This window comes from Salvelinus sp. IW2-2015, unplaced genomic scaffold, assembly GCF_002910315.2.
Source record: "Salvelinus sp. IW2-2015 unplaced genomic scaffold, ASM291031v2 Un_scaffold6054, whole genome shotgun sequence".
NCBI lineage: Eukaryota > Metazoa > Chordata > Actinopteri > Salmoniformes > Salmonidae > Salvelinus > Salvelinus sp. IW2-2015.
In genome coordinates, this window is record NW_019947318.1 from 2501 (window position 1) to 23083 (window position 20583).

The following is a 20583-nucleotide window of genomic DNA, read 5'->3' on the forward strand; positions in this document are numbered from 1 at the left end:
CCTTTATTAGGAATGTAATGGTTACGCAGAATAAACTTCCTACGGGAAGAAAAGATACGGAACTGAAGGATAAACAACATGATAACATCGTTACATTTCTTTACCTTCTCAGCCAAGGGACAGGGCTGCGTCCCCAATGGCATTATATAGTGCCCTACTTGTGATCAGGGCCCATAGGGATCTGGTTAAAAGTAGTGCACTATAAAGGGATCTGGTTAAAAGTAGTGCACTATAAAGGGAATAGGGTGCCATTTTGGAGCACAGAAAAAGACTACAACAACCAGACTGCCCTCAAACTGTCTACAGTGCATTCGGAAAGTATTCAGACCTCTTGACTTTTTCCACATTTTGTTACGTTACAGCCTTATTTTAAAATGGAAAATTTGTTTTTTCCCCCTCGTCAATCTATACACAATACGCCATCATGACAAAGCAAGAACAGGTTTTAGAAATTTTTGCGAATTTCTTTCAAATAAAGAACGGAAATATCACATTTACATAAGTATTCAGACCCTTTACTCAGTACTTTGTTGAAGAACTTTTGGCAGCGATTACAGCCTTGAGTCTTCTGGGTATGATGCTACAAGCTTGGCACACCTGTATTTGGGGAGATTCTCCCGTTCTTCTCTGCAGATCCTCTCAAGCTCTGTCAGGTTGGATGGGGAGCATTGCTGCACAGCTATTTGCAGGTCTCTCCAGAGATATTAGATCGGGTTCAAGTCCGGGCTCTGGCTGGGCCGCTCAAGGACATTCAGAGACTTGTCCCGAAGCCACTCCTACGATGTCATGGCTGTGTGCTTAGGGTCGTTGTCCTGTTGGAAGGTGAACCTTCACCCCAGTCTGAGGTGCTGAGCACTCTGGAGCAGGTTTTCATCAAGGATCTCTCTGTATTTTTCTCCATTCATCTTTCCCTCGATCCTGACTAGTCTCCCAGTCCCTGCCACTGAAAAACAGCCCCACAGCATGATGCCGTCACCACCATGCTTCACCATAGGGATGGTGCCAGGTTTCCTCCAGACGTGATGCTTGGCATTCAGGCCAAAGAGTTCAATATTGGTTTCATCAGATCAGAGAATCTTGTTTCTCATGGTCTGAGAGTCCTTTAGGTGCCTTTTGGCAAACTCCAAGCAGGCTGTCATGTGCCTTTTACTGAGGAGTGGTTTCCATCTGGCCACTCAACCATAAAGGCCTGATTGGTGGAGTGCTGTAGAGATGGTTGTTCTTCTGGAAGGTTCTCCCATCTCCACAGAGGAACTCTGGAGCTCTGTCAGAGTGACCATCGGGTTCTTGGTCACCTCCCTGACCAAGGTCTTTTTTTTAATATAATTTTTTATTTAACCTTTATTTAACCAGGTAGGCCAGTTGAGAACACGTTCTCGTTTATAACTGCGACCTGGCCAAGATAAAGCAAAGCAGTGCGACAAAAAACAACAACACAGAGTTACACATGGAATAAACAAACCTAGAGTCAATAGCACAATAGAAAAATCTTTATACAGTGTGTGCAAATGTAGTAAGATTAGGAAGGTAAGGCAATAAATAGGCCATAGTGGCGAAATAATTACAATTTAGCATTAACACTGGAGTGATAGATGTGCAGATGATGATGTGCAAGTAGAGATACTGGGGTGCAAAATAGCAAAGAAAAAAAGAAAAAAACGAACAATATGGGTATGAGATAGTTGGGTGGGCTATTTACAGATGGGCTGTGCACAGCTGCAGTGATCGGTAAGCTGCTCTGACAGCTGATGCTTAAAGTTAGTGAGGGAGATATAAGTCTCCAGTGTCAGTGATTTTGCAATTCGTTCCAGTCACTGGCAGCAGAGAACTGGAAGGAAAGGCGGCCAAAGGGGGTGTTGGCTTTGGGGATGACCAGTGAAATATACCTGCTTGAGCGCGTGCTACGTGTGGGTGTTGCTATGGTGACCAGTGAGCTAAGATAAGGCGGGGCTTTACCTTGCAAAGACTCTTCACGATTGCTCAGTTTAGCCGGGCGGCCAGCTCTAGAAAGAGTCTTGGTGATTCCAAACTTCTTCCATTTAAGAATGATGGAGACCACTGTGTTCTTGAGGGCCTTCAATGCTGCAGAAATGTTTTGGTACCCTTCCCCAGATCTGTGCCTCGACACAATCCTGTCTCTGAGCTCTACGGACAATTCCTTTGACCTCATGGTCAAAGGAATGGTTTTTGCTCTGACTTGCATTGTCAACTGCGGGACCTTATATAGACAGGTGTGTGCCTTTCCAAATCATGTCCAATCAATTGAATTTACCACAGGTGGACTCCAATCACAGTTGTAGAAACATCTCAAGGATGATCAATGGAAACAGGATGCACCTGAGCTCAATTTATAGTCTCATTGCAAAGGGTCTGAATACTTTTTGTCAATAAAGTATTTCTGTTTTCGCTTTGTTATTAAGGGGTATTGTGTGTAACGTAAACTCACGTAAACTCGTACATCGCCTTGGTCCGAACAATTGACCTTATTTTAGCGCCCCCAAAACGTAATACTTCCAGATCAACTGTAATGTCAATACCATTGTAAAGCACAATTTCTCCCCTTTCCAACAGAATTCATGCCGAGACCTTCACGCTGCCCGTTTCTGCATAATTCAAGGCAATGAATTCGGGTCTTTTTAAAATGGGGAAGCGAAACTAATGCGTTATAGTGAGAAGGACAGATGTCGTGTGGGAAAATTGCTTTTTTCTGTCGATCTGTCCAACTTATCACCTTATCGCCTCTAAAATGTAAATAAAACACTATAAAGAGTTTATATAATGTGTCATTACATACCTATTTGAAGGTCTGTGTCGAATTTGAATCGGGTTTTTAGGGCGATGCTAAAGTGATCTTAGAAGTWAACAGCGGCTTTGAGAATGATGATCGCATGCAATGATGACGAAAAAAATGACTAGGTATCCCCCCTTATCCCTGTCACTGTCCATTTCTTGTTTTTAAACGCTGAGAGAAGTGCTACACCTGGTGGAGAGAGATTGTAAGACAGAAATAGTTGCTTTATGCGTGCTGTACGTTACGACATGACACGTCACGATGTAACGGAGGGTCCGTTTTTTCAACTTTTCTCCAATACTATAGAGCCATTACCATGTCGATCAACGCTTGAATAGAAACCTAGTTCACACCCCAGATTTTGAAGTCAACACAGTCGCTACAGTCCCATTAGTTTTCTTTGTAGCCTCGTTTGAATGTCACGGTTACGCACATTTGTACGGAATGGGGTGAGTTTACGTTATATTGATGAGGGAAAGAATCAATGTAATACATTTTTGAATAAGGCTGTAACGTAACAAAGTGGAAAAAGGGAAGGGGTCTGAATACTTTCCGAATGCACTTTATGTCTGTCTGTGTGACTGGTATCACCTACAGCTGTGACAGACTGGTATCACCTACAGCTGTGACAGACTGGTATCACCTACAGCTGTGACAGACTGGTATCACCTACCAGCTGTGGGACAGGACTGGTATCACCTACAGCTGTGAAGACTGGTATCACCTCACTAACATGGCTGTGACAGACTGGTATCACCTACAGCTGTGACAGACTGGTATCACCTACAGCTGTGACAGACTGGTATCAACCTACAGCTGTGACAGACTGGTATCACCTACAGCTGTGACAGACTTGGTATCACTACAGCTGTGACAGACTGGTCACTCAGCTTGACAGACTGGTATCACCTACAGCGTGACAGACTTGGTAATCACCTACAGCTGTGACAGGACTGGGATCACCTACAGCTGTGACAGACTGTATCACCTACAGCTGTGACAGACTGGTATCACCTCTACAGCTGTGGACAGACTGGTATCACCTTACAGCTGTGACAATGGTATCACCTACAGCTGTGACAGACTGGTATCAACCTTACAGCTGTGACAGACTGGTATCACCTACAGCTGTGACAGACTGGTATCACCTACAGCGTGACAGACTGGTATCACCTACAGCTGTGACAGACTGGTATCACCTTAACAGCTGTGACAGACTGGTATCACCACAGCTGTGACAGACTGGTATCACCTACAGCTGTGACAGACTGGTATCACCTACAGCTGTGACAGACTGGTATCACCTACAGCTGTGGAAGGACTGGTATCACCTAACTACAGCTGTATGACAGACTGGGTATCACCTACAGCTGTGACAGACTGGTATCACCTACAGCTGTTGACAGACTGGTATCACCTGACAGCTGTGACAGACTGGTATCACCTTACAGCTGTGACAGACTGTATCACCTACAGTGTGAAGACTGGTTATCAACCTACAGCTGTGACAGACTGGTATCACCTACAGCTGGTGACAGACTTGTATAACCTACAGCGTGTGACAGACTGGTATCCAATCGCTAGCTGCCTGACAGACTGTATCACCTACAGCTGTGACAGGACTGGTATCACCTACAGCTGTTGACAGACTGGTATCACCTACAGCTGTGACAGACTGGTATCACCTACAGCTGTGACAGACTGGTATCACCTACAGCTGTGACAGACGTGGATCACTACAGCTGTGACAGACTGGTATCACCTACAGCTGTGGCAGACTGGTATCACCTACAGCTGGTGACAGACTGGTATAACCTACAGGCTGCTGACAGACTGTATCACCTACAGCTGTGACAGACTGGTATCACCTACAGCTGTGACAGACTGTATCACCTACAGCTGTGACAGACTGGTATCACCTACAGCTGTGACAGACTGGTATACCTACACTGTACAGCTGGATCACTACAGCTGTGACAGACTGGTATCACCTACAGCTGTGACAGACTGGTATCACCTACAGCTGTGACAGACTGGTATCACTACAGCTGTGACAGACTGGTATCACCTACAGCTGTGACAGACTGGTATCACCTACACCGTGGACAGACTGGTATCACTACAGCTGTTGACAGACTGGTATCACCTACAGCTGTGACAGACTGGTATCACCTACAGCTTGTGACAGACTGGTATGCGACCTCTACAGCTGTGACAGACTGGTATCACCTACAGCTGTGACAGACTGGTATCACCTACAGCTGTGACAGACTGGTATCACCTACAGCTGTGACAGACTGGTATCACCTACAGCTGTGACAGACTGGTATCACCTATCAGCTGTGACAGACTTGGTATCACCTACAGCTGTGACAGACTGGTATCACTACACGGTGACAGACTGGTATCACCTACAGCTGTGACAGACTGGTATCACCTACAGCTGTTGACAAGACTGGTATCACCTACAGCTGTGACAGACTGGTATCACCTACAGCTGTGACAGACTGGTATCACCTACAGCTGTGACAGACTGGTATCACCTACAGCTGTGACAGACTGGTAGCACCTTACAGCGTGACAGACTGTATCACTACAGTGTGACAAGACTGGTATCACCTACAGCTGTGACAGACTGGGTATCACCTACAGCTGTGGACAGACTGGTATCACCTACAGCTGTGACAGACTGGTATCACCTACAGCTGTGACAGACTGGTATCACTACAGCTGTGACCAGACTTGTATCACCTACAGCTGTGACAGACTGGTAATCACCTACAGCTGTGACAGACTGGTATCACTACAGCTGTGACAGACTGGTATCACCTACAGCTGTGACAGACTGGTATCACCTACAGCTGTGACAGACTGGTATCACTACAGCTGTGTGTACAGGACTGGTATCACCTACAGCTGTTGACAGACTGGTATCACTACAGCCTGTGACAGCTGGTAATACCTACAGCTGTGACAGACTGGTATCACCTACAGCGTGTGCAGATGGATCACCTACAGCTGTGACAGGACGTGGTATCACCTACAGCTGTGACAGACTGGTATCACCTACAAGCTGTGACAGACTGGTATCACCTACAGCTGTGACAGGACTGGTATCACCTACAGCTGTGACAGACTGGTATCACTACAGCTGTGAAGACTGGTCACTACAGCTGTGAACGGACCTACAGTGGTGACAGACTGGTACACCTACAGCTGCTGTGACAGACTGGTATCACTACAGCTGTGACAGACTGGTATCACTACAGCTGAAGATGTATCACCTACAGCTGTGACAGACTGGTATCACCTACAGCTGTGACAATGACTGGTATCACCTACAGCTGTGACAGACTGGTATCACCTACAGCTGTGACAGACTGGGTATCACCTACAGCTGTGACAGACTGGTATCACCTACAGTGTGACAGACTGGTATCACTACAGCTGTGACAGACGGGTATCACCTACAGCTGTGACAGACTGGGTATCACTACAGCTGTGACAGACTGGTATCACCTACAGCGTGACAGACTGGTATCACCTAACAGCTGTGACAGGACTGGTATCACCTACAGCTGTGACAGACTGGTATCACCTACAGCTGTGACAGACTGGTATCCTACAGCTGTGACAGATGGTATCACCTACAGCTGTGACAGACTGGTATCACCTACAGCTGTGGACAGACTGGTATCACCTACAGCTGTGACAGACTGGTTCACCTACAGCTGTGACAAGCTGGTATCACCTACAGCTGTGACAGACTGGTATCACCTACAGCTTGTGACAGGACTGGGTATCACCTACAGCTGTGACAGACTGGTATCATCCTTACAGCTGTGACAGACTGGATATCACCACAGCTGTGGACAGACTGGTATCACTACAGCTGTGACAGACTGGTATCACCTACAGCTGTGACAGACTGGTATTCACCTACAGCTGTGGACAGACTGGTATCACCTACAGCTGTGACAGACTGGTATCACCTACAGCTGTGACAGACTGGTATCACCTACAGCTGTGACAGACTGGTATCACCTACAAGCGCTGGACAGACTGGTATCACTACAGCGTGACAGACTGGTATCCCCTACAGCTGTGACAGACTGGTATCACCTACAGCTGTGGACAGACTGGTATCACCTTACAGCTGTGACAGACTGGTATCACCTACAGCTGTGACAGACTGGTATCACCTACAGCTGTGACAGACTGGTAATCACCTACAGCTGTGACAGACTGGTATCACCTACAGCTGTGACAGACTTGGTTATCACCTACAGCTGTGACAGACTGTATCACCTACAGCTGGACAGACTGGTATCACCTACAGCTGTGACAGATGGTATCACCTACAGCTGTGACAGACTGGTATCACCTACAAGCTGTGACAGAACTGGTATCACCTACAGCTGTGACAGACTGGTATCACCTACAAGCTGTGACAGACTGGTATCACCTACAGCTGTGACAGACTGGTATCACAGTACAGCTGTTGACAGACTGGTATCACCTACAGCTGTGACAGACTAGTTATCACCTACAGCTGTGACAGACTGGTATCACCACAGCTGTGACAGACTGGTATCACCTACAGCTGGGACAGACTGGTATCACCTACAGCTGTGACAGACTGTATCACCTACAGCTGTGACAGACTGGTATCACCTACAGCTGTGACAGACTGGTATCACCTACAGCTGTGACCAGACTGGTATCACCTACAGCTGTGACAGACTGTATCACCTACAAGCTGTGACAGACTGGTATCACCTACAGCTGTGACAGACTGGTATCACCTACAGCTGTGACAGACTGGGATCACCTACAGCTGTGACAGACTGGTATCACCTACAGCTGTGACAGACTGGTATCACCTACAGCTGTGACAGACGGTATCACCTACAGCTGTGACAGACTGGTTCACCTACAGCTGTGACAGACTGGTACACTACAGCTGTGACAGACTGGTATCAACCTACAGCTGTGACAGACTGGTATCACCTACAGCTGTGACAGACTGGTATCACCTACAGCTGTGCAGACTGGTATCACCTACAGCTGTGACAGACTGGTATCACCTACAGCTTGACAGACTGGTATCACCTACAGCTGTGACAGACTGGTATCCTACAGCTGTGACAGACTGTTCAACCTACAGCTGTGACAAACTGGTATCACCTACAGCTGTGACGACTGTATCACTACAGCTGTGACAGACTGATCACCTACAGCTGTGACAGACTGGTATCACCTACAGCTGTGACAGACTGGTATCACCTACAGCTGTGACAGACTGGTATCACCTACAGCGGCTGACAGACTGGTATCACCTACAGCTGTGACAGACTTGGTATCACCTACAGCTGTGACAGAACCGTATCACTACAGCTGCTTGACAGACTGGTATCACCTACGCTGTGACAGACTGGTATCACCTACAGCGTGACAGGACTGGTATCACCTACCAAGCTGCTGACAGACGTTTACGGTGCAACTACAGCTGTGACAGCGGTATCACCTACAGCTGTGACAGACTGGTACACCTACAGCTGTGACAGACTGGTATCACCTACAAGCTGTGACGACATGCTTACCTACATGACAGCACTGGTATCACTACAGCGTAGTGTATCACCTAAGCGTTGACGATAGGTATCACCTACAGCTGTGACAGACTGGTATCACCTTACAGCTGTGACAGACTGGTAGACAAAGATCCCTGTTACATTCCCGTAAGACCTGCGTGTTTACATTCCTGTTTACTGATAAACAACAACAGTAAGGAACTAGGTTGTTAATTTCCTGTTTACTGATAAACACAACAGTAAGGAACTAGGTTTGTTACATTCCTGTTTACTGATAAACAACAAACAGTAAGGAACTAGGTTTGTTACATTCCGTTTTACTGATAACACCAACAGTAAGGAACTAGGTTTGTTTACATTCCTGTTTACTGATAAACACCAACAGTAAGGAACTAGGTTTGTTACATTCCTGTTTTACTGATAAACACCAACAGTAAGGACTAGGTTGTTACATTCCTGTTTACTGATAAACACCAACAGTAAGGAACTAGGTTGTTACATTCCTGTTTACTGTATAACAACAACAGTAAGGAACATAGGTTTGTTACATTCCTGTTTACTGATAAACAACAACAGTAAGGAACTAGGTTGTTACATTCCTGTTTACTGATAAACACCAACAGTAAGGAACTAGGTTTGTTACATTCCTGTTTACTGATAAACACCAACAGTAAGAACTAGGTTGTTACATTCCTGTTTACTGATAAAACACCAACAGTAAGGAACTAGGTTGTTACATTCTGTTCTGATAAACACCAACAGTAAGGATAGGTTTGTTACATCCTGTTTACTGATTAAACACCAACAGTAAGAAACTAGGTTGTTTACATTCCTGTTTACTGATAAACAACAACAGTAAGGAACTAGGTTTTACATTCCTGTTTACTGATAAACACCAACAGTAAGGAACTAGGTTGTTACATTCCTGTTTACTGATAAACACCAACAGTAAGGAACTAGGTTGTTACATTTCCTGTTTTGATATAACACCAACAGTAAGGAACTAGGTTGTTACATTCCTGTTTACTGATAAACACCAACAGTAAGGAACTAGGTTGTTACATTCCTGTTTACTGATAAACACAACAGTAAGGGACTAGGTTGTTACATTCCTGTTTATATAAACACCAACAGTAAGGAACTAGGTTGTTACATTCCTGTTTACTGATAAACACCAACAGTAAGGAACTAGGTTGTACATTCCTGTTTATTGATAAACACCAACAGTAAGGAACTAGGTTTGTTACATTCCTGTTTATGATAAACACAACAGTAAGGAACTAGGTTGTTTACATTCCTGTTTACTGATAAACACCAACAGTAAGGAACTAGGTTTGTTACATTCCTGTTTACTGATAAACAACAACTAAGGAACTAGGTTTGGTACATTCCTGTTACTGATAAACACCAACAGGAAGGAACTAGGTTTGTTACATTCCTGTTTACTGATAAACACCAACAGTAAGGAACTAGGTTTGTTACATTCCTGTTTACTGATAAACAACAACAGTAAGGAACTAGTTGTTACATTCCTGTTTACTGATAAACACCAACAGTAAGGAACTAGGTTGTTACATTCCTGTTTACTGATAAACAACAACAGTAAGGAACTAGGTTTGTTACATTCCTGTTTACTGATAAACACCAACAGTAAGGAACTAGTTGTTACATTCCTGTTTACTGATAAACACCAACAGTAAGGAACTAGGTTTGTTACATTCCTGTTTACTGATAAAACAACAACAGTAAGGAACTAGGTTGTTACATTCCTGTTTACTGATAAACACCAACAGTAAGGAACTAGGTTTGTTACATTCCTGTTTATGATAAACACCAACAGTAAGGAACTAGGTTGTTTACATTCCTGTTTACTGATAAAACACCAACAGTAAGGAACTAGGTTGTTACATTCCTGTTTTACTGATAAACACCAACAGTAAGGAACTAGGTTGTTACATTCCTGTTTACTGAATAAACACCAACAGTAAGGAACTAGGTTGTACATTCCTGTTTACTGATAAACACAACAGTAAGGAACTAGGTTTGTTACATTCCTGTTACTGATAAACACCAACAGTAAGGAACTAGGTTGTTACATTCCTGTTTTACTGATAAACAACAACAGTAAGGAACTAGGTTTGTTACATTCCTGTTTACTGATAAACACCAACAGTAAGGAACTAGGTTGTTACATTCCTGTTTACTGATAAACACCAACAGGTAAGGAACTAGGTTTGTTACATTCCTGTTTACTGATAACACCAACAGTAAGGAACTAGGTTGTTACATTCCTGTTTACTGATAAAACCACCAACAGTAAGGAACTAGGTTTGTTACATTCCTGTTTACTGATAAACAACAACAGTAATGGATACTAGGTTTGGTTTACATTCCTGTTTACTGATAAACACCAAACAGAAGGCAACTAGGTTTGTTACATTCCTGTTTACTGATAAAATCAACAGTAAGGAACTAGGTTTGTGACATTCCTGTTTACTGATAAAACACCAACAGTAAGGAATAGGTTTGTTACATTCCTGTTTTACTGGATAAACAACAACAGTAAGGAACTAGGTTGTTACATTCCTGTTTACTGATAAACACCAACAGTAAGGAACTAGGTTGTTACATTCCTGATTTACTGATAAACACCAACAGTAAGGAAACTAGGTTTGTTACATTCCTGTTTTACTGATATAAACACCAACAGTAAGGAACTAGGTTGTTACATTCCTGTTTACTGATAAACACCAACAGTAAGGTAACCTAGGTTGTTGTTTACATTCCCTGTTTTACTGATAAACACAACAGTAAGGGAACTAGGTTGTTACATTCCTGTTTACTGATAAACCACCAACAGTAAGGAACTAGGTTTGTTTACATTCCGGTGTACTGATTTACCTGAATAAACAACCAACAGTAAGGGAACTGAGGTTTGTTACATTCCTGTTTACTGAGAAAAACACCAACAGTAAAGGAACTAGGTTGTTTACATTCCTGTTTACTGATAAACACCAACAAGTAAGGAACTGTTGTTACATTCCTGTTTACTGAATAAAACACACCAACAGTAAGGAACTAGGTTTGTTACATTCCTGTTTACTGACTAAAACACCAAACAGTAAGGAACTAGGTTGTTACATTCCTGTTTACTGATAAACACCAAGCAGTAAGGAAACTAGGGTTTGTTACATTCCTGATTTACTGATAAACACCAACAGTAAGGAACTAGGTTGTTACATTCCTGTTTACTGAAGTAAACACCAACAGTAAGGAACTAGGTTGTTACATTCCTGTTTATCTGATAAACAACCAACAGTAAGGAAACTAGAGTGTTACATTCCTGTTTACTGATAAACAACAACAGTAAGGTAACTATGTTGTTACATTCCTGTTTACTGATAAACAACAACAGTAAGGAACTAGGTTGTTACATGTCCGTTTACTGATAAAACACCAACAGTAAGGAACTAGTTGTTACATTCCTGTTTCTACTGATAAACAACAACAGTGGAAGGAACTAGGTTGTATACATTCCTGTTTACTGATAAAACACCAAACAGTAAGGAAACTAGGTTGGTTACATTCCTGTTTATTGATAAACAACAACAGTAAGGAACTAGGTGGTTACATTCCTGTTTATTGAATAAACCCAAAGTAAGGAACTAGCGTTTTGTTACATTCCCTGTCTTATTGATAAAACACCAACAGTAAGGAACTAGGTTGTTACATTCCTGTTTATTGATAAACACCAACAGTAAGGAACTAGGTTGTTACATTCCTGTTTACTGATAAACACCTGGTCTTTGTTATGAGACTATTCATGCATCCCAATGGTACCCTACTCCCTATATAGTGCACTATTTTGAAAAGAGTTCTATGTGGGTCCAGGTTAGTGCACTACAAAGGGACTAGGGTTCCATTTGGGACTGAGACTGTGAGTGGCGTAGTATGAGGGTGAGGGACTGCAGGTAGGTAGGCTATGATGTCAGACATGGATTGAGGTCTTCATCGCCCCCTGTCTGTCTCAGGGAAGTATTACTACCAGAGAATAAAAGATACCACCAGCTGAGAGACAAACATTACACCAGACACAGTAGACTATTCACAATGCTTTAGAATCATATATTTCCAAGTGAGAATCTCCGTCCAAGATATTATTATGTGATAATAGGCTATAGCCATTACGGACATGAAATATGATTTTATCATCAACCTCAACAAAGGATCACTAGGACAATGGCTCTCTGTACTGTACGTCTGGAAACTCATTCTACCACTGGGAAGCAACGCATATAAACCCTGTGTGTGGTAGAGACTCATCAAATGATCTGTCAAATAGTGGTAATAACAAGCCTGCCTGCTCATAGTGGCAGCAGTAGATCACGCCAGTTGGGCGCTGGAAACTTTCACTGTGGTGTGTGAAAAGTTACCACTATTATACTCTGTGTTCTTGTCAATGGCTTTTTCGACTGGGATTATCATAGCCTACACATAATTACACCAAACAACAATGTATCTCGGACAAGTTATGTCTCACTACCCCACTAACACAGTCATATATTTGTTTCTACAGACGGACAATACAATTATGAGGGCTATAATAGCGGTGCTGTACCTGGACGTCAGAACATACCCCGACACTCTATTCCGTTATTGGGGAGAACAGTAGGAAGAACATACCCCGACAATCTATTCCGTTAAAGGGGGGAACAGTAGATAGAACATTCCCCGACAATCTATTCCGTTATTGGGGAGAACAGTAGGAAGAACATACCCCGACACTCTATTCCGTTAAAGGGGGGAACAGTAGGAACAACATCTGTGCCATTACCTTTCACTTGAGCAGCAGAAGAATAGGCTAATATTCCGGAAGATAGACGAGACGGTTATTATCCTTGTCGACAGATTAAACCGTGTTCATCCATAGAAACGCTCCAACGAGTGAAGTTCCATAGACCCTCTCTCTCCTCTCTCCGGCTGCTGTTCGGTGTGATATCCATCTAGAGACCGCTTTAGTCCGCGATGACAGCAGAGCAGAGCAGGGTGCCACCGCTGACGGATAGCTCCTCCCTCCGCCGTCCTTAATGTGATGATTTGTGGGAATAGAGAGATCCAGCCACACACACAGGCGGAGAAGAGAACGGGGGAGATTTATTTGTTAATGATTGTAATTCAGGCACTGAAGTCTATACTATGAAAATAGAATAACGGCGAGGTGTGACACTGACGAAGATGTATCTCTGGTTGTGAGAATAGGCCACTAAATAGCAGGCCCAAATGGAATAGCCCTATATTCTGGATAATAGACATTACATTGTTATATATATATTTAAAGCAATCGGCATATCATAGCCTATCTCCGAATAAAGCCCCACAGTGGCACCAACTGGCGAGCTGCAGGAAAATGGCTCTAACTTGTTTTATCATGGAAATAAAAGCAATACTATACGGTCAAATGAAGTCTCTAATATGCTATAATTTTTCTCTATGTTATTTGTCCATAAAGGGTATTGAGTTCTATTCTATTCTATTGGCGCGCTATCGACGTTGCCGCAAAAGCATATGCTCGTACCGCAGAGTCGATTTCCGCGCTTATTAACCCAGGGTCGTTACAGTATTATATTCTTTGCTTTAAGGATACATTTCCTATGATATTAGTACAGATAGTTAGTTATAAAAAAATGTTTGTTATTGGTATGCATTTGTAGCTCAATATGACTCTTAATAAATCGGTTAATGTAACATTATTCAACATTTTTTAACATTGTCAGGACTGAAAACTACTATTCCCAGAATCCTCTGGCATCAGATGACATAAAAAATGCTTAACGGAAACCAGTTCGTTTCCATGGAGCTGAAGAAGCTTGTGTGTTATCGGTGCTGACAGGCTAATTTACGGATTTTCTCCTCCATTTCAGCTGTGATTCTCTCGTAAATTATACAAAAACCACACGTTGTTTTCTTTCTAAGTGGTCTGATTGATGTTTAACCAATTAGTTCAACGAGGGATCTCCATTCAGAATGTTATCACCGGCAATTCTGGGCTCAGAGTAAATCCGTCAAATTCTTGTTGCTCGGGAACCTGTCGAAATGACAGAGCAATTAAATAACAACGAAACTCTATTTTCTTTCGAACTATTGGTGGAATATATCAGATTAGACAAAACCATAAAATGTCTAAATTATTCCGATGAATTAGCCCTCGGTGTGAGACTACTAGACTTCCCAACTCTGCTCATCTATCAACCAGAAACGTCTACTCCACTGCTCGAACAACGGCTCCATGATGATGATGACGAGGACATTGAGAAGGAAAACCAGCTCTATCAAGCCCATGACACGTTTAAATACCCTTTCAACAAAGGCAAGTCGTGTTTGTTCAAAACCCACCTGGACTCCCTCCACACCCACCTATCCAACACTCCTCTGCACGCTGTGGTCCTGGATATGAGGGGAGAGATTCCCAATTTGATAGGCAGCTCGCTGGTGTCTCTGGTCAGGTTGATAGACTGTATCAGGTGTGATGTGGAGGTTCATGGTATCTCCTCTCCCTCTTCCCAAGGAGAGAAAGGACTTGTTGATTTATTTAATCTCATGGGGGAGAAAATAGGTGTTATTTCTTTGGGATATAATCTGTTCAGTCTGGGAAGTAGTTCATTACCACATATACCTGATAACAGGGTATTGCCAGTTGGTATTACACACGGGACGGAATCTATGAAATCAATAGAACATTTACAGGTCGATCATGGGGAAGGAACGATGCAACCACTTGACTTGGACATTGACAACACGCCTTCCAAGGTCCTTTATCAGAATATTCATATAAATGGCAAGCCCAGTGAGATAGTGGTGTCAGAAGCAGGGCAGGCTGTTACAGTTTCAACTGCCACTCAAACAGAACATTCTAGAAGGAAGCGGCATCACCGAATACTCAGAGTGGCTGCTATTGATAAGGAGCATGATGAGGGAAGCCTCCGTGTTCAGCCCCCATCTCTTTACTACAGCAGTCCTGTAGAACAACAACAGGAGAATGAGCCAGACCAGTACAGGGTGTTAGATATGGAGTCTCTCAGGGTAGAGGATCTGGACTTGGGGAATGAGGAGACACAGGTTCCTGCTACGGACCACAGGCGTAGACTGAGACAGGATGTGGTTATGGAGTCTAGAGGCAGGGAAGAGAGGGGACAGCACCAACCCCAGCAGACAGCATCTATCCTAGGGGAGGCTCTGAGACCGCTCCCTCTATTGAACACCTTGCTAGTTGAGCTCGCCCAGCTGAGTGGACAGAGTCAGACCCAGCTCCAGCAGCTCTTCTCCGTCCACCCCAACCTAGCATGGATCTACAGGCTGCTGACAGAGCCTTCTAATGGACAGGTATGATACTGTATGTACATTGTGTAATTTCTTCTGTCTTTATTCTGTCTGTATATTTGTGTCTATTGCTGGCATTTAGCCAAGTCAAATTCTGGATATATGTGAATGTGTTTGGTGAATAAAGGTGATTGTGATTCTGACAGGCGGACTGGCCTCAGTCCCAGGGCCTACGAGACACCACAACATCACCACAGAGAGACAGGCAGTCTCCTTGCCCAGTGGTTCCCAAACTATGGGTCGGAGCTAGCCCCAGAGTGAAGAACAGACCGCTTCAGGAACAATGCAGCACTACCACACAAAGTTCTATCAGAAAAACAAACTGGGAGAATACAATGAGTGGCAATACAGTGTCCAAGTCCTCGCCCAAGAAGAAGTTAGGTTTTGGAATGACAAAAACGTTCCGCCTAAGAATGAAGCAGGTTAAACCTTGTGGGATGAAATGCCACCTCCACGAGTGCAGAAAGCAACAGACAGACAAACAGACACTCAACACCAAGGGTCCTGGAAGGAAGTCCAACAACACTAACAGTCAAACAGATCAACCTATAGATGGGAGGAAGCTACTCAATAGGAATGATATTCTAAATGAGAACATTGCGACTGCGATAAGTAGCCTGGACAGAGACTGTGGACGGCAGGGATACATCTCAACTAGAACCCAGCAGGAACTAACAAACACATTCACAACTAGTGTCAATGCAGAGGATTCTTACTGTAAGAGAGATGACTCCTCCCAGAGATTACCAGAACAGAAAGCATCATCCCATTCCAAGCAGGACAGTCACAGTAAACTGTGGGTGCATATTCCCAGTGTTGATCACACAGAGGAGGTGTTACGGAGTGGAGAGTACGACCATGCTGACTCTGACAGCAGAGGAGACGGGGATGAGACTCCAAGAGGCCCCAAACCCAGACCACACCTTTCAGACTCTGGCCACAAGCCCCACATGTCAGACACCAGAAAGAAGCACCAAACCCAGACCACACTTTCAGAACTCTGGCACAAGCCCCACATTTCAGACACCAGAAGATGCCCAAACCCAGACCACACCTTTCAGACTCTGGCCACAAGCCCCACATGTCAGACACCAGAATATGCCCCAGACACAACACCCCCACTCTGCCTCCAGCAGTGATAGGTTGGACAGTGTGGGTGCAGTAGAGTACCTGGAATGATTTCAGCAGTCTAGACCCTACTGGTGGTGAGGGTACTCACTTCAACTGACCTCAGTAGCCCTGAACTGTTGGGGGTCGGAGGACAGGGGGAGGAGCCCTGAGCCTGTTGGGGGTGGGAAGACTAGGGGGAGGAGCCCTGAACCTGTTGGGGGTGGGAAGACTAGGGGGAGGAGCCCTGAGCCTGTTGGGAGTGGGAAGACTATGGCGAGGAGCCCAGAACCTGTTGGGGGCGGGACCAGGGACAAGAGGAGGAGCCGAGTGTCAGGTGACCATAACTCTGACGGCTCCAGTGTCTCAGAGAGAAGCCAGAGAAGAAGACTGGCTCTTCCTGTTCAAGCTGAGACGTCCCCCCAGCGTTCCCTGATGAACACACACGTCATCAGACGTCGTTCCCAGGCCTCAGCCCTCAGCGTCTCCTCTGACAATAGTCTTGGAGACACGTCTGCATCCATACACTCAGTCCGCTCTACAGCTCAGCTGGCAGCAAGGCCTTGTAGTGGAGGAGCCATGAGGTCTGGTTCTGGGGCTAGAGGAACCTCGACCAACAGGCCTGCTGGTACATGGTCTCAGGGAGCCAAGGGGTCTTTCTCTGAGACTCTCAGAGCATCAAGTCAACTCAGTGACATCCGTACTGACTACATCCCCAAAGAGCCCAAGGACAGAGCACCAGTCAGAGGATACTCTGTAGACACCCATACTGACTCCATCCACACTCAGAACAGTAGGTCAGACAGAGGGTACTCTGTAGACACCCATACTGACTCCATCCACACTCAGAACAGTAGGCCAGACAGGGGGTACTCTGTAGACACCTGCATCTCTACTGACTACAACTCCTCACCTGAGTCCCACAAGGCTGAAGATATAGAAGTGGAGCTACCTGAGGAGGCAGGAGAGGAGCTAACTGAGGAGGCAGGAGAGGAGCTAACTGAGGAGGCAGGAGAGGAGCTAACTGAGGAGGCAGGAGAGGAGCTAACTGAGGAGGCAGGAGAGGAGCTAACTGAGGAGGCAGGAGAGCTAGCTACAGAGGCTATAGATGAACTGGGATCTCTGGGGTTCAGTAATGAGTACCAACATGTCTCTGAGTTGGTAGTTAACAAGCTCCCTGGATACACCTTCTAGAAGACCCACATGAAGAAGGTGCTTCCTAGGGACAAATGTGTCAAGCATCTCGAGGTAGTGCTTCTGATCTAGGGTCAGATATTCCCTGTCCATATAATCCTAATCATTGTGATATTAAAGGCAAAACCAGTTCTCCTACTCGAATGCTGTGTTTACACAGGCAGCCCAATTCTGATATTTGTTTCACTAATTGGTATTTTCACCAATCAGATCAGTTTTGAAAATGATCTGATATGAAAAGATCCTAAGTGATTGGTCAAAAGACCTATCAGTGGAAAAGATATCAGAATTGGTCTGCCTGTGTAAACACAGCCCATGATGCTTGATCCATATGGGCCCTGACATAGTCTACATCTGGTTTACTGATAGAGCAATGGTGTGAAGACAGATACTGTTAGTCATTGTGAGTTTGGACGGGCGGGACACCTCCATTTGAATATCTCATTCTGTACGGCACTAGACTAAACTCAATGTTGTATCAATCATTCATCAATTCAAAGGACTAATTGAATCATTTACTTCCATGTTAGACTATTATCTATGTGAGCGGGTTTGGGAATTGCCTAATATGAATAAGTTATCAAAAAGCAAGACTGTATGATACTGTTTTAGTTTAAAATCTCTTTCCCAAGTTATTCAAACGCGTCTGTTGTTTTTTCTATACATTCAATTGTGAAAATAATTGAAATGTGTTTTGATGAGTTCCGTACTACTAAAGTTGTGCATGGAAATGGCGTTCAATATGCAAGTCTATAAGGCTACTACACAATGCCAAATGGAGCAGGTAGAGAGATATTGTGATGCCTCCCCTCAGTCATGGATCTCCTGAATACTATGTGGATGGTATTATAGGATATGTTTGTATTTGCTTAGAGCAGGGGTTGTTCAACCTTTTCTTGCCCCCCCCCGTAAGCAAACCGGCAACGCAGGGACCTCCATTATATGTTAGCAAACAAATATTGTCTTATTATCAGGTGAATGATCATAGAAAGCAGAAGTAATCAACATTTAAAAATGAATAGATTTGGTAGTTAATTGTTCATTATTTTGACCTCCACACGTTACAATTGGAAGAGGAAGTGTAAACTCTAACATAGCCTATTATATAGAGGGGTAACTCCAAGCCTAAGAGCAGCTGGTTTAACAAAGGTTAGCCATGTGTTGGCAAAAATGAATGTCCAAGTCAAGAAAGCTGACCAGCAGCCAGTGGCACTTACTGCACTGGTAGCCTACAGAGCCCCACGGTGTTCTAATACCCATAAAACCTACTGGTCGAACACGGAAATGGTCCCAAACATTTTCCACTGGGTGAATTTGACAAACACTTCAAATGAAGTATGTGTTTGGTGTAGGTTTACCTTGGCGGGACATTTTGAGTACCTTGTAATGTGACTTTTATCAATATATTCACCTCAATTTACTGTCAAAATATTGAAATGCTGATTAGAAACAGAGAAAACCTCAAGAAGACTACAAATTCCGTCAGAAAGCTCCTGTACATGTTCACCAGCGTGATCAGAGGCCTTCTTTACCCAATCCATGATGAATCCAGGTGCTGTACTGAAATTAATTTAATAAAGTGTTGAACTTCTTCCGTCCACTTTCTCTGTCTTAGCTAGCCACTGACTACAATTTAACTAGCTAGTTAGCGCAGTAGTAGATAAAAAAAGTATGTTGTACTGTTTACTTAGCCTAGGATAATTGTTTGTACAGTATGTTGACTTTGGTGTCTATTTCAGATCTTATGGCATTTTTCAAGGATGTGGAGAAGACCACTAGACGTCTGGCCATGTGGAGAAGACCACTAGAAGTCTGGCCATGTGGAGAAAACCACTAGAAGTCTGGCCATGTGGAGAAGACCACTAGAAGTCTGGCCATGTGGAGAAGACTTCTCACATGGCCAAGAATTCTATGGTTTCTCCACATGACCAGACTTCTATGTCTTCTCCAATGACCAGACTTCTAGTGTTTTCTCCACATGACCAGAACTTCTATGGTCTTCTCCACATGGCCAGACTTCTAGTGGTCTCTCCAAATGGCCAGACTTCTAGTGTTTTCTCCACATGACCAGACTTCAGTGGTCTTCTCCAAATGCCAACTTCTAGTGGTTTTCTCCACATGACCAGACTTCTATGGTCTTCTCCAATGGCCAGACTTCTAGTGGTCTTTCCACCATGGCCAGACTTCTAGTGGTTTCTCCACAATGACCAGACTTCTAGTGTTTTCTCCACATGACCAGACTTCTAGTGGTTTTTCCCACATGACCAGACTTCTAGTGTCTTCTCCACATGCCAGACTTCTAGTGGTCTTCTCCAATGGCCAAGCACTTCTAGTGTTTTCTCCCACATGACCAGACTTCTAGTGGTTTCTCCACATGCCAACTTCTAGTGGTCTTCTCCAAATGGCCAGACTTCTAGTGTCTTCTCCAAATGGCCAGACTCTAGTGGTTTTCTGACACAGTGAGCCAGACTTCTAGTGGTCTTCTCATAGATTCTGTGGTTCTCCAGACAACTTCTAGTG

General features: G+C 44.2%; 1 protein-coding gene across 1 annotated transcript; it reads left to right on the forward strand.

Moving 5' to 3' along the window:
* The first annotated feature begins 14244 nt into the window (after nucleotides 1-14244).
* On the forward strand, nucleotides 14245-18701 carry map10 (microtubule associated protein 10). The gene is made up of 3 exons (XM_070442115.1): nucleotides 14245-15765; nucleotides 15909-16897; nucleotides 17028-18701. Exons 1-3 carry the CDS (start codon nucleotides 14479-14481, stop codon nucleotides 18061-18063), a joined length of 3312 nt encoding a protein of 1103 aa, XP_070298216.1. The 5' UTR covers nucleotides 14245-14478; the 3' UTR covers nucleotides 18064-18701.
* The last annotated feature ends 1882 nt before the right edge of the window (nucleotides 18702-20583 follow it).